The sequence below is a fragment of the Hyperolius riggenbachi genome, chromosome 6, assembly GCF_040937935.1.
Source record: "Hyperolius riggenbachi isolate aHypRig1 chromosome 6, aHypRig1.pri, whole genome shotgun sequence".
NCBI lineage: Eukaryota > Metazoa > Chordata > Amphibia > Anura > Hyperoliidae > Hyperolius > Hyperolius riggenbachi.
In genome coordinates, this window is record NC_090651.1 from 35,469,547 (window position 1) to 35,483,972 (window position 14,426).

At 45.1% G+C, this 14,426-nt stretch overlaps 1 protein-coding gene and 1 long non-coding RNA gene across 2 annotated transcripts in view; one reads left to right on the forward strand and one right to left on the reverse strand.

Moving 5' to 3' along the window:
• Positions 1–14,426, forward strand: part of LOC137520779 (vitellogenin-A2-like) — a 68,716-nt gene that overhangs the window by 30,347 nt on the left and 23,943 nt on the right. Inside the window, exons 17-22 of the mRNA XM_068239133.1 lie at positions 1,812–2,004; positions 4,812–4,905; positions 7,331–7,516; positions 9,044–9,191; positions 10,585–10,807; positions 12,835–13,001. Coding sequence (XP_068095234.1) covers positions 1,812–2,004; positions 4,812–4,905; positions 7,331–7,516; positions 9,044–9,191; positions 10,585–10,807; positions 12,835–13,001 — 1,011 coding nt within the window. The remainder of the gene's footprint in view (positions 1–1,811; positions 2,005–4,811; positions 4,906–7,330; positions 7,517–9,043; positions 9,192–10,584; positions 10,808–12,834; positions 13,002–14,426) is intronic.
• LOC137520780 (uncharacterized) overlaps positions 1–14,426 on the reverse strand; it is a 42,735-nt gene that overhangs the window by 11,104 nt on the left and 17,205 nt on the right. The window contains exon 2 of the long non-coding RNA XR_011021936.1: positions 2,606–2,679. This is a non-coding gene — a long non-coding RNA (uncharacterized lncRNA). The remainder of the gene's footprint in view (positions 1–2,605; positions 2,680–14,426) is intronic.

Here is a 14,426-nt window from a genome sequence, read left to right on the forward strand (position 1 = left end):
AATAATTTAGTGAGCCCCCTAAACTCTGAACATAGTCCATGGCAATAATTTAGTGAGCCCCTAAACTCTGAACATAGTCCATGGCAATAATTTAGTGGGCTCCTAAACTCTGAACATAGTCCATGGCAATAATTTAGTGGGCTCCTAAACTCTGAACATAGTCCATGGCAATAATTTAGTGAGCTCCTAAACTCTGAACATACCGGTAGTCTATGGCAATAATTTAGTGAGCTCCTAAACTCTGAACATAGTCCATGGCAATAATTTAGTGAGCTCCTAAACTCTGAACATAGTCTATGGCAATAATTTAGTGAGCCCCTAAGCCAGGCCTGGGCAAACTTGGCCCTGAAGCTGTTAAGGAACTACAAGTCCCACAATGCATTGCAGGAGTCTGAAGGCCGCAGTCTTGACTTATAAAGGCAGATGCAATGTTTGCCCAGGCCTGTCCTAAACTCTGAACATAGTCCATGGCAATAATTCAGTGAGCTTCTAAACTCTGAACACGATCTATCATTGCTACTTATACTTAGTTTCAAAAGAGAAAACAATGATGCACTCTCCAATAATTCCCTACAACCACAGGTAGCATCTTTGCCACTTTATAGAGGTGCTCACTGGTGGTAAATCAGAATTCAGTTACTATTTTGGCTATTACCGTAATACTTAATTTTTTTTTTCAGTCCATTAAAACAACAAAAGATTCAAGTAAAACTTTGGTGTTGTTGTAGGCCATGCAAATGGAATGTGGTCCATGATAATAATAATGTTTGCTGCTCTAAAGAGGAACTTAACTGAAAGATATCAGTAGGGAAAATATAAATCAAAACACTGCAAAGTGAGCAGTTAAAAATAGAAGATAGATCAAGAAATTATTGGCAATTGCTGTGTAATTCGTTAAAGGGTACAGGAAGTAAGTGACATGTGACATGGTGAGATAGACATGGGTATTTACAGTGCCTAGCACACAAATAACTAGGCTGTGTTCCTTTTTTTCTTTCTCTGCCTGAAAGAGTTAAATATCAGGTATGTAAGTGGCTGACTCAGTCCTGACTCAGACAGGAAGTGACTACAGTGTGACCCTCACTGATAAGAAATTCCCCTTTGTATCTCTTTCTTGCTCTCAGAAGCCATTTTCTGCTAGGAAAGTGTTTTATAGTTGGAATTTCTTATCAGGGAGGATCACACTGTAGTCACTTCCTGCCTGAGTTAGGACCGAGTCAGCCACTTGCATACCTTATATTTAACTCTTTCAGGCAGAGAAAGAAAAAAGTAACACAGCCTAGTTATTTGTGTGCTAGGCACTGTACATACACATGTCTATCTCATCATGTCACATGTCACCTCGGGTATCCTTTAATGTCATTTGATCCCTTTAAGCAGGCAGGCCATCAACTTTTAACTACCGGCAGATATGGATAAAAAAAAGACAGCACCAACTGCCCTTATCTATAATTAAACACACCCACTAACAATATGATAAATTAAAAGCTTGGTATATTGTATATGCACAGAGGGAGATACTGCTTGCTTGGCAGCTAGAAACAACTGTTTTTTTTCCTACAGTGCAACAAGATTCACAGTCAGGAAACTGTCAGGGCCATGGTCATGACATCATACTGAGGGAGGAGTTTAGCCACAATATCAGCCACACAGATCATCGTGATGATCTATTTGTGAAAAGATAAAGCTTTCTTGTGGGAAAGGGGGTATCAGCTACTGATTGGGATGAAGTTCAATCCTGGATTACAGTTCCTCCTAATAAACCTCTGCGGGTGTCAGTCTCTAGAATGACTTTTGTTTCCTTTTTTTAGCCTAAGCCTACTGAGGCCTTCCGCATACCCGGCATTGCTAAGAAAATTATAAAGGGAGTTGCGAAAGGAATTTGGCACCATCTTATCAAACCACATTTGTTTTTCGAGACCAGACACATTATCCCCACTGCTATGGGTTTTCCTCTGGAGATGGGTCTGCACTCTGCTGCTGTTGGCGGTGCAGTTGTTAACGGTAAGTCTGTTTCCATTTCCTCCCCAAAAACTTTTTTCTCCTTATCCCGTCTATAAACCTCTGATAAGATAAGCAATGACGACTTGCAAGTCAGCTACCTCACTCATGGGCAGGGCCGGTTTTAGACTTTTTGCTGCCTGAGGCAGACTTGTGAGGATGCGCCACTGACACTGTACCCCCCTGGGGGTCTCTGCGATCAATTAAATCACAGTGTCACAAATCAGTAATTAATATGATATTTATATAAAAACACTGTGTCGCAGAGACAATCCACAGGGGAAGCAGTGGCCCGAGGCACATATGGGACTATCCCAATACATATAATAAATGTCCTATGTCTGTTGCTAAAAAAGTGTTAGTGCAATACAAATACACAATATACAGTGCTCAAATTTCATAATACAACAATATTCAATAAGGTGAACTATAGAATGAATTATAGGATATAAATTGAGGTAGAAAACAGTAGCAGCGTGAAGTGAGGTAGATCAGTGAAAAATAGCAGCAAGGAGAATATATAGGGAGCATAAGGCTCACAGTGAAAATAGCGTAGGTGACCCAAACAATGGGCAGCAGAGTAGGGAAATAGCACAAGGCTCACCAGTTAAAGGTAGTAGAAAGGTCCAGGATGGCTGAAGACGCGCTGCCCGTGCTGTCTGGCTAGCTCCGCCGAACCTGCAAAGGGACGTAAGTCTGAAGAGGCTGGCGCAGTTTAAATTATGTGCTCAGACGTCTGACGTCAGCATGAGAGGTCAGCTATGCACCTACTGAAACGCACGGTATGCGCCTATTGGAACAGATGCTATGAAACATATGAATAAATAAGTTCGCCATCTAGTGGATAATATACGTAATAGAGGAAAATAGAGAGAAAAATCCAAGAAAAATCGTCCGCCATCTTGTGGACAAAGTAGAAAGTAGATATTGCACTTGCAATATCTACTTTGTCCACAAGATGGCGTTGACCTTTCCCCTGACCCCGCCTATAATTGGCATACAAAGCTATTCTAGTTGTGTAGATATGACTGCTCGTTTGTTTTAGTTTCAATAAGCCAAAAGATCCATGCAGAAATTCAGGTCCGGAAATTCCATGAAGGCAAACTTGGCAATTGCCCTACAGCCGGCTTAGAACCCCTACCCCCTAAGGTCTCCCTCTAAGTGAATAGTGGTCCCCTGGTGCCCCTGAAATACTTGCAGCTTAACAAACTCCCCTGTTCGGCCAGCACACTACTTCAGTCTGTGTCCTTCCAACTTCATTCTCACAGGCCCTCTTCTCGGTGACCCAGCAGCATGTTACGCGAGTGTGCATGCCACCGGGTCAAAGAGAAGAGATGGAGAGGCTGACCCAGCAGCATGTTACGCGAGTGTGCATGCCACCGGGTCAGCGAGAAGAGATGGAGAAGCTGACCCAGCAGCATGTTACGCGAGTGTGCATGCCACCGGGTCAGAGAGAAGAGATGGAGAGGCTGACCCAGCAGCATGTTACGCGAGTGTGCATGCCACCGGGTCAGAGAGAAGAGATGGAGAGGCTGACCCAGCAGCATGTTACGCGAGTGTGCATGCCACCGGGTCAGAGAGAAGAGATGGAGAGGCTGACCCAGCAGCATGTTACGCGAGTGTGCATGCCACCGGGTCAGAGAGAAGAAATGGAGAGGCACAGCCCAAAGGATGAGTGCACCAACCAGCTCTGGAGCCCCAGAGGGACAATATTCCGTATAAAGGGAAACCAAAAGGAGCAATATCCTCTAAGGCGTGCCACAACACTCACATAGACTTTATAGCAATACAAGGATATGTATATCAAAAATATTGAAGAAACTTGGAGAATTTATAAGCAAAAATACAAAAAGTCTTTATTGAAGACAACACTTGTGCAAAAATGTTCATAATAGGTATCCTTCAGAAATCATTTTCCATAGCAAAGAATGGCCAACATACATCAGTGATTAACAATCAAGATTAGTGCAGTTGTAAATATTGAGGCGACAACGTCGACTTGTTTTGAGATAGACCCTTCATCAGGCCTCCACATATAAAAACAGATCTGTATAGTTAAAGAGACTCTGAAATCTCTTAAAATTCCGCTTTTTTATTTCAAAATGTGTTTAACATTAATGCCCTAACTAAAACACTGCATCCCCGTGGCTGGAATCTAACTATATCCCCCCAAACTCCCTGAGGCACATTGCGGGGAGCACTTCCGTGAGAGGAAGAGCTTTCAGCTGCAGCTCTGCCTCTACACTCGTCTATCAGCGCGTATCTCCGTCTCTGACCGCCCCTCTCAGCCTTCCTTCACTGAGAGGGGCGGGGAGAGGCGGAGATACGCACTGATAGACGCATGTAGAGGCAGAGCTGCAGCTGAAAGCTCTGCCTCTCACGGAAGCGCACAGGGCAGCAAAATCCAAGAACCAAGAAAGTCGTGGATTGTGCAGGGGAAAGTAAGGGGGGAGTTTGGGAGGATTTAGTTAGTGTCCAGCCGCGGGGATGCGGCGTTTTAGTTAGGGCATTGATGTTAAACACATTTTTGAAATAAAAAGCTGAATTTTAAGAGACTTCAGAGTCTCTTTAACAGACATCTGGAGTCAGAGCCAAAGAAAAGAGAGTAATCAAAACCTAAAAGTGGATTCACCTTCCTTTCCTCATTATTCAGAGCTTTTGCCTCAAGTTGAGAAAAATACCCTCTCATATCTGATGTGCCTGATTTTCTCTCTTTATTGTGGTGTTATTTATGTTTTTTTTTTTTTCGTAATGATCTCAGTTATTCTTTCTAAGGATGTAAATATATATAAATATTTTTTTTTTTTTAGCTGAGATGAAAGTAAACCCTCCCTTGAACGACGATGTCAGTATCTTCCAGCTCTTGCATTCTGCCGTCCAGCTCACTACTGAACTCATCCCTAGGTGAGCGGGCTAGACCTTCCCATGTTCTTATACATAATGAATTTACTGTTTTGTTCTATTTACCATTACTATTGGTTTATGAGCCACCAAGAGAGCCGGTTCTCTCATGAAGCAAGGTGAAACACTTGGATCAGGCGCAGAGATTACAGGGGCGGCTTGTTTGTACTGTGTGTTTACACTGACAGCATGCAGTCAGAATAGAAGGAGAGGCAAGAGGAGAGTGAGCGAGGTGAAGAGGTCATCATTGGGGAAAAGCAGCTTGTTGTGCTGTGTGAGGAGTCTGAGTGAGGAGGGGGGAGGCAGGAGAGCAGCAGTGTTTTATTTGACTTGCACAGCAGAAGGGAGGAGGTGGCACTGCTGTCCTGACTGAGGAGGAATGGAGGAGGGCCGACTGGCTGAGGGTGAGCAGTTTGTTTGCAACAGACTCGCAGCCAGCCAGCCAGTGTGTTACTGCTGAGCATATGCTCCCTTGCTGACTGAGAACATTAAATGAAGCAGATCAAATTGTCAGGTGCTGGGCTATCATTCCAAATCGGGAAGGGGGGGGGGGGGGTGGTTGGCGCATGCTCATAAATTTGCCTCAGGTACCAAAAATTCAAGGACCAGCCCTGGCCAGTAACAAGAACAGTAACAAGAACAATGAGAGATAATGCAGATAAAACAAAACTGTATGGTACACCTTGTACTTAACATAACAATAAATATATACAAGCATTAAACATACTTATATGTATACATGGGTAGTGGGTACTACAGCAATCTCAAGAAACAATAGTACATTTGTGCCCAAAAGTAAAAATGCTCTGTAAATGTGTTCTTTCCTATGTTGCTGTCACTTACAATCAGTGGTGGGCCGAAATTTCGCATATACGAAATTTTGCATCGAAATTCGCAATTACGCATCGTAATTGTAATGTGAAATTTCAGGGAAAATTAATTTTGTATATAATAATAATATTTCATAATTTCGCGTAATTTTCCACGTAATTTTCGCAAAATTTCGCTTAATTTTGTGCCGACTTTAGTGGTTAATAGCAAAGTCCCCACACATGCTATTGCTACCAAAATTGCTACATATGTGAAGCAGAATAGTGAGTACAAGTCAAAAAAAATTGTTTTGCAAAAATACCTTGTAGTTTTTGAGAAAATTGATTTTAAAAATGCAAAGAAAAATTGTTTTTAAACTGTCATTTCTCTGAGTTTAAAAAACATTTTTTCTTTGCATATTTAAAAAAGTTATTTTTGAAAAGAAATGTTTTTGACTTGTACCCTCTATTCTCCTTAATATACGTAGCAATTTTGTTGTCGATAGTATGTATGGGGTCTTTGCTATTCACTGCCAAAGTCGGCATGAAATTACACAAAAATGTATGTGAAATTACGAAATTAATTAAATGATGATTACGAAATTAATGTAGAAATCGTAATTACGTATAGGTGATATTGCGAAAATGTATGCGAAATTTGCGTAATCGTAATTAGCTGATTACGTTCATCACTACATACAAAGGTGCTGAAAGGGGAGACACCAGAGCAGGGGTGGCAAACTCAAATACAAAGTGGGAGTGAAAAGAAGCCTGGACCATGTTGTAGGCCAACCTCAATGCCCAGTGGTCACCTCCCTCCCTTATAAATTTCCCTGGTGTCTAATAGCCCCCTCTCCCTTCCCCTATACAGTTCCCTGGTGTCTAGTGGCCCTCCTCCCTTCCTTAACCAGTTCCCTGGTGTCTAGTGGCCCTCCCTCCCCTATACAGTTCCCTGGTGTCTAGTGTCCCCCCTCCCTCCCCTATACAATTCCCTGGTGTCTAGTGAGCCCCCTCCCTAAACAGTTCCCTGATGTCTAGTGACTCACCTCCCTCCCATATACAGTCCCCTGGTGTCTAGCCACTCCCCCCTCCCTCATACAGTTCCCTGGGGTCTAGCTGTCTCCCCACTCTCGACTATACAGGTCCCCGGTGTCTAGTGGCCCTCCTCCCTCTCCTATACAATTCCCTGGTGTCTAGTAGTCCCCTCCTTCCCCTTATACAGCTCCCTTGTATCTAGTGCTGTCCCCCTCCCCATATGGCTTCTCTTGTGATCTAAGGCTTCATCACCTCCATTATAGCTATGGTGATCTAGAGTGGGCCAAACATAGTGCAAAGTGGGGAAACCACTTGCAGGACAAAATTGATGGCTCTGCAGGCTAGAGTCTGACATGTATGCACTAGACTAGAACATCATTGACCTAGGGCAGGAAAAAGTATAAATCCGCCCTAGGCGATAGCAGTCCTTCTTTGTTAGGTTATGGATAGATTTGACAGTTAACTAAGTTAGCAGGAAATAATAATTGTTAGGAATTTTTAAAAAATATATATATATTTCAGTTGTGTATATTTTATAATGCTAAGTGGTTGAAATCTGATCAGGTTTTGCACTTTATTTGCAGCGCTGCAGTTCACGCCATTGCCAGTATGGGGATCAACACCCGCTTAGTACAGTCCGCAGTGGAACTTCACTCCAAGGCCCAGGCGGCTGCCCAGTTCAAGCTTAATATAAAGTTTGATGGCAGGGAGCAAAATCTGAAGGTTGAAATCGAGCCGGTCCAACAAGAAAAGACTGTTTTCGTAATGAGGTAATGTATGCACAATACTACACGTTTTCTTCTAGTAACAAGGTTGTGTTCTTTAATGAGTGCTTTTAGTAACTAGGGATGATCAATGAGATGCAAATACTTCTGATATTATGCAAATTTTTATGCAAATATATGCAGCTTGAAAAGGACTAATCAATTTAAACCTGGGTTTAAATTGATTGGTCCATCTTCAAACTGCATACATTTGCATAAACACTTGCATAAATTTGCATCAACTCGGGAGAATTTGCATATATTTGATCCTCCCTAGTAGTAACCTACTTTTGGCTGACCAAAGAAATTGCTGAAATTGGTGGCTCTCTATAGCTTAATCACTTCCGGGTTCCAGGTGGTTTGGATGATCTGTGCTGCGGGGGCTCTTCAGCCTGCAGCACAGATCAGATAGCAGGCAGGGCGATCAGACTTCCCCCCTTTTTTCCCCACTAGGGGGATGTCCTGCTGGGGGGGTCTGATCGCCGCCGGCTTGCTGTGCCTAACGGGGGGGGGCTCCTCAAAGCCCCCCTCCGCAGCGCTATTCCTCCCTCTGCCTCCTTCCTTCCCTCCCCTCTTCATTATGGGCTGCGCAGGACGGAAATCCGTCCTGCGTCGCCTCAGATAGGCTTCAGCCTAACAGATGCCGGCGATCCCCGGCCAAACAGAGGACGGGGATCGCCGATCTCCTCTACGGCGCTGCTGCGCAGCAGCGCCGTATGTATGTAAACAGCGGGGAAGATCTTCCCCGCGTGTTTAAATTTACCCTGCGAGCCGCAATCGGAGGCTCACAGGGTGTTCACGGAGACACCCTCCGTGAACTGACATGGAACGGCCGCTCGTATGGAAACCGCTTCAGGATTCAGGGGCTTACTTATGCGTACGCAGAATCCTGAAGTGGTTAAAGGGGGTTGTAACAAAGAGAATCGCCTGCGGAATCGAGCGGGGAATCGATCTGGTGGGAGAATAGAATGGCAAAATCGAGCCGTGTATGCCCAGCATAATAGATCCATCTATCTGATGGAAAATTGTACCGTGTAGATGAGGATTAAGAGGCATCCATTGCCTGTGAGACAATGAATGACATTTTACCAACCCACAGCTGCAATACTGAGCACACTGAGTAATGTGTGTACTATTAGTGACATTCCCATTTGCACTAATTTGCCTGGTGGTAAGTGACACTCTCTTGATAAAGGCAATGCCAAGAAAACACAGGTTTTAAAGTCCTGGCCACAACAATTAATAAGGAGAGGGGCAGGGGAAAGATACTGCAGTCAGTAACCCCTTCTGGTCCTCAAGTTCAGTCATTAACTTTGCTGGGTAGACTTATACTTGAGTCAATTAATAATTCCATCTTAAGAGGGTCAAATTTTGGAGTCGACTTGTACACGAGGTTGACTTATATTCCAGAAAAGATGGGCAACTTGGGGCTTACATGTATTTAATGCTTCACGGAATTCTCACCAATGTCGCATGGAGGATGTTTCGCCACGATGGCCGAGTAGTAATAACGTATTTATGTTTTTGGTATAGGACACAGGCAGTCGCTGCATCCCGAAATGTCGAAGACCTGGAAAATGCCAAGAAGACTCCCATCATCCCCAAAGGAGCAGAACCCAGCATCATGCAGAAGCGCTTCGAGAAAAGTTCCAGAGTGTCTGCAGAGGGTGCAAGCCTTGAGGTAAGTTTGTACCCTCAAAGAATATTTACTGTGCAGCTGTACATAGGCCACGCCCCATTCCCAGCGATCAGCTCAGTGGTGTAACTGGAAAGGAGCAGCCCCGGCTGGGGGGGGGGGGGGTGGTGGAGCCGGGAGGGGGGGGGGGCATCCACTAACCTACCCTTCCTCTGATATAGGGGACTATACTTCAGATCAGGTGTTTTTGTGGCTACACTTGTTATGGGTATGATGGCCGCACTTGCTATATTATCCTTGTGAGATGGGCCCCAAGACCGTGAAGGGCATCAAGAGAAGATGTCTGAAAAAATTGGTGGGGAACATCAAAGTTTTGCCCCATGAATTGTAGTTACACCACTGGATCAGTTGGAATAAACCGGCGGTAAAAGCCCTAGCCAATAGCGTGAGTCTCACAGGCGAGATAAGAAAGTGGCGGTGACGACCCCTGGGAGGGACCATGTAAGAAGGCGGAGCTCAAGTTTGTCATGACATGACATAAAGTGATTACAAAACAAAAAGGTTTTTGAGATAGTGGTCCATTGCCAACGGATTGACAATACTTGAGTCCGAAGAGCAACCAATCCCTCACTGCAAAACTCAATGGTGCCCTGCCATTCAGAACAGCCAACCTACTTTTTCTCTTGTAAGGGACAAAAGACCAACAGCAAAAAATTAATTCTGCACACATGGAAAAACTTTTCGACATGTGGGAGGAGGTGCTTATGAAGTTTTTTTTTTAACCACTTGACGACTGCAATGTTAAACCCCCCTAAAGACCAGGCTCTTTTTGGCTGCACTGGATTGTGCAGGCTTTTCATCCTCCTGCACAGCCCAGCTAAGGAGCCCAGCGATCGGACTCAACTCCTATTTTTGTCCCTGAGGGGACATGCTGCCGGAGGGGTCCGATCGCTGCTGTGGCTTTTTTATTTCTTAGCCTCATAGAAGCTCTCTCTCCCTCTGACCTCCTCCCTCTCCTTCCTCCCTCCCCTCCGCCTGTAGAAATGAACAGGACGGTGATCCGTCCTGTCCTCCGCCTCTCATAGGCATCAGCCTATGAGAGGACGGCGATCCCCGGCCAATCAGAGGCCGGGAACGCCGATCTATAACAGCGCTGCCGGGGACCGCAGCGCTGTACGCATGTAAACAAAGGGTATTTCTTTCCCCTTTCATTTACAAGCAGCCTGCTAGCCGCGATCGGCGGCTAGCAGGCTAATCGCGGAGCGGCGCACCATAAGTTTTGAATTTTGTAAAACTAATATAAATAACACAAGTACGGCAACAAGCAGGCAAGGTCCCTGAACAACAAAGTATACGTATAATGAAATGGTATTGGTGAGCATCTGCCATTATTGTACTGAGGTCATGTTTATTAATTATGCCTTTCTTTCTTCTGCAGCACAGTTCCTCTGAATTGGGCGCCAAGAAATTTCCAGAATATGCTGGAGATCACAACAAACACAGATACTCACTTTCCCAGTTGTTCCATGTGTGTATTAAATCCCGTAAATTTAACACACAGATTTGTGTTGGGCACAAGTCTAAAAATATCGCTGGACGCAAGCACTTCCCTCTGTATCAGATTGTAGGAGATCTTGAGACCACGGTTACCACTAAACCAAGTAAGTCATGGGGTTTTATAAACACAACTGTTGCGTGGTTAGTCATCAAATAAACAGAAGGTTTGAATCACGACGACATCTCCAGAGACCCCCAGCGGGGATATCAGGTGCACCTGCCAACCTGGAGCTGTTCTGTGATAAAAGATCGCAGCTCCAGAGGAGTAGTTATGGGTGGGCAAGGGGGGACACATGTCCCTGGGCGCAGCACTGTAAGGGCGGATCAGAGGAGTAGTTATGGGTGGGCAAGGGGGGACACATGTCCCTGGGCGCAGCACTGTAAGGGCGGATCAGAGTAGTAGTTATGGGTGGGCAAGGGGGAACACATGTCCCTGGACACAGCACTATAAGGGCGGATCAGAGGAGTAGTTATGGGTGGGCAAGGGGAGACACATTTCCCTGGGCGCAGCACTGTAAGGGCAGATCAGTTCATTTTGGCGCGCGGCTCTGAGAGCAGCCAGACCCCGAATTACATCTCCCTCCGAGTTGCGACAACTCAGAGGGGGAATAGTATTTAACGCCGCCTCTGAGTTTAGCGGCAGTGGTGAGAACCATCATTCGGCTCTCCCCGCAGCCCGCACCGAACTGAGCGGCGCTGAGTTAATATGTACTCCTGTAAGGGGGCTCAGCACGGCTGCTGCACCTCCACTTGCGCGAGAGGCGGCTCGCTCGCTGCCGGAAGATCCCTTGCTTCTCTCCCTGCCTCTGCAGAATCGTTAACAGTAGCAGAAAAAGCGGGGCACGTCTGGCTATCTAAAGGGGGGGCACATCTGGCTATTTATAGGGGGGCACACCTCACTATCTAAATGGGGGAAGGGAGGCAGATCTGGCTATCTAAAGGGGGGCACATTTAGCTATCTAAAGGGGGGAACATCTGGGTATCTAAACAGGGGAAGGGGGCACAATTTGCTATCTAAATGGGGAGAAGGGGGGCACATATCGCTATCATTAGGGGGGAAGGGGGAACATCTGGCTATCTAAGCAGCATTTGTACATTTGACTCCACCCATGACAGTCCACATTCTTATATGCGGCCACGTACATTTTGTCCAGGGGTGTGTGTGTGTCTTTGTGGGGGGGGGGGCGCAAAAACTGTCTTTGTCCCTGGGCGCTGAAAACCCTAGCTGCCCCTCTGCACAGCTCGTCGTCATCAGTCTCCTATCATCACGTTGTGAGTTTGATGAAAGGTTAGTAAATTAGCAGCTGTGTGATTGCAGCCTTACAAGGGCACCAGGCAGTGAGAACTTATTCTGTTATTGATGAGCAAACAAGAGCTGTGCATGTGGTTCCCGCTCTCCTTCTCTAGCGCAGTTTATTTACACATGCCTGCATATAAACAGTGAGTGAGTTTTTTGACATAAGGACAGCTTCAGGTTTTTGGTGCTAAAATGTGATTTTGTTCATGAAAAATTATCACCTAGGAGAGATCTCAGGAGAAAAGTTAATTGAATAGGGGTCATGGGGGGGAGGTGCAGTAAGAAGAGTGACGTATGTAAAATCTTACCGCACAATGGGTAGAGCAGAATGCAGTAGATCACATGAAATGCATTGCGCTCTACTCATTGTGTATAAGACTTTGCGCACGTAATTCTGCTTAAAGGACACCTGAAGTGAAAGGGATAATGAGGCTGTCGTATTAATTCCCATTTACACAATACCAGTTGCCTGACTGGCCTGTGCTGATCCTCTGCCTCTAACTAGGCATAGACCCTAAACAAGCATGCAGATCAGATGCTTGTTTCAAGTGGGTTATTCAGACACTACTGCAGCCAAAGAGATCAGCAGGACTGCCAGGCAACTGGTATTGTTTTGTTTAAAAGAAAATAAATATGGCAGTCCCCGTGTCCCTCACACTTATGGCGTCCATTAACACAGCTTTCTGCTTACACCCCATTGTGTCCACAAAAGTAAAACTGTTAGCCCTTTCAGTTCCAGTTGGTAGAAACCAAGTGTTACGCTTATTTATTAGCAATGTTCTCCTAAAAAGAAATATGTGGGTTTTCTAAAGTCCAGATTGGCTCTGTTCACAGTTCAAAAGGATGTAACTATTGAAAAAGTGACACTGGAGGTGACTACCGGGCCTAAGGCTGAATTAAAGATAATTAGTCTTTCCGACTTCCATGAACAACAAGGAGAACATCTTCTGGACCCTGCACCCATGTCAAGACTGAAGACCATTCTTGGACTCGATGAGGAGGTGAGACTTTTCATTCTTGAAGCCAGGATTGGAACTGTGAGTGAAACCAGTATTATTGTCAGAGAAAGGCTCTGTATCCCAGCTGACCTATTTCAGTGGTCAGATGATGCCCCTAGTTGCTTTGGGCTGTAGTTATTCCCTTCTAGAAACACTGGAGAAATCCAATTCAGAACTGAATGGACGCTCACACAAAGGACGTCTTGAGCAATATCGCACCTTTATTAACTCTAAGAAACCATCACAAAGTTCACGTACCAGAAAATAGCAAAGTTTCGGGTGATAAAACACAACAGCCCAAGCCCATATGCAATTCAGTTTTTCTCTTAAGTTTTCTCCTAGTTATTTTCACACCTTGTCAATAAAATGCCTTTGAGGCCATCAGCAAGCAAGAAATTACAAACATTTTGACAGTACTTGGTCACCTACTTTTTGGTAATTGCTTTTTTTTAATTGCAGAATGCTGAAAAGTTATTTTAAAGTGAATGGGAAACTATTCTAAAACAAACAAACAGATACTTACCTAAGGAGAGGGAAGGCTCTGGGTCCTATAGAGCCGCTCCTCTCTTGGTCCCCGTTCCAGCGCTGGTTCCCCGGTAGCAGTATTGAACCACTTTGGTCCAATACTGCTCTAATCCCCCGCAGCGGGGGAGTTAGCAAGTCTTCTGGAGCCCAAGTGCTCCCAAAGATGGCCGTTCCATACTGCTGCTTCAATAAGGGGACAGGAAGAGGAGAGGGAAGGTTGTATAGGACCCGGAGCCCTACCTCTCCTTAAGTGTCTGTTTTTTTATTGTTTTTTTGGGTTTTTTCTTCAGGATTCCCAATGACTTTAAACAGAAGATAAAAATGTGTCTCCTAGGAGAAAACTGAGGAGAAAAGGGAAATTGAATAAGGGCCAACAACTCTCTGATACTTGGGCGTTGTGATTTTTACCTGGAGATCATAAAGGAACAGTTGTGTTTGAGAAGTCCTATGTGTAAAGTATCATTTTCCCACAGCGCAGTGCAGTGTCTGCCGAAACAGAGACTATAGATCTTGGTTCAACCCCCAAATTCCTAAGAAGGTGTGCCAGGGTAGTGACACATCATTTCTCCGTGAAGCTGCCCCCCAGCCCTACAATCAGCACAAATAAAAATTCCACCATGATTGGTCAGTGCTACGTTTGTGCCCATAATGGGCACCGGATTTACATCACAGGAGCTTATGTGCACAGATGTCCTGACACCTTAGACTTCACCCTCCATGGAACCTATAAACACCCACCGAACTGCACCGCAAGTGTGCTGGCTGGCCCAGCTGTCATTGCTTCCTTACTTCCCTTGCCCATCATAGATAGCTACAGGTGCCCCTTAGTATCAGGTAGCCAGAAGTACCCTCAATATTAAGTAGCTAGAGGTGCCCCCAAGTATTAGGTAGCTTGGGGAACCT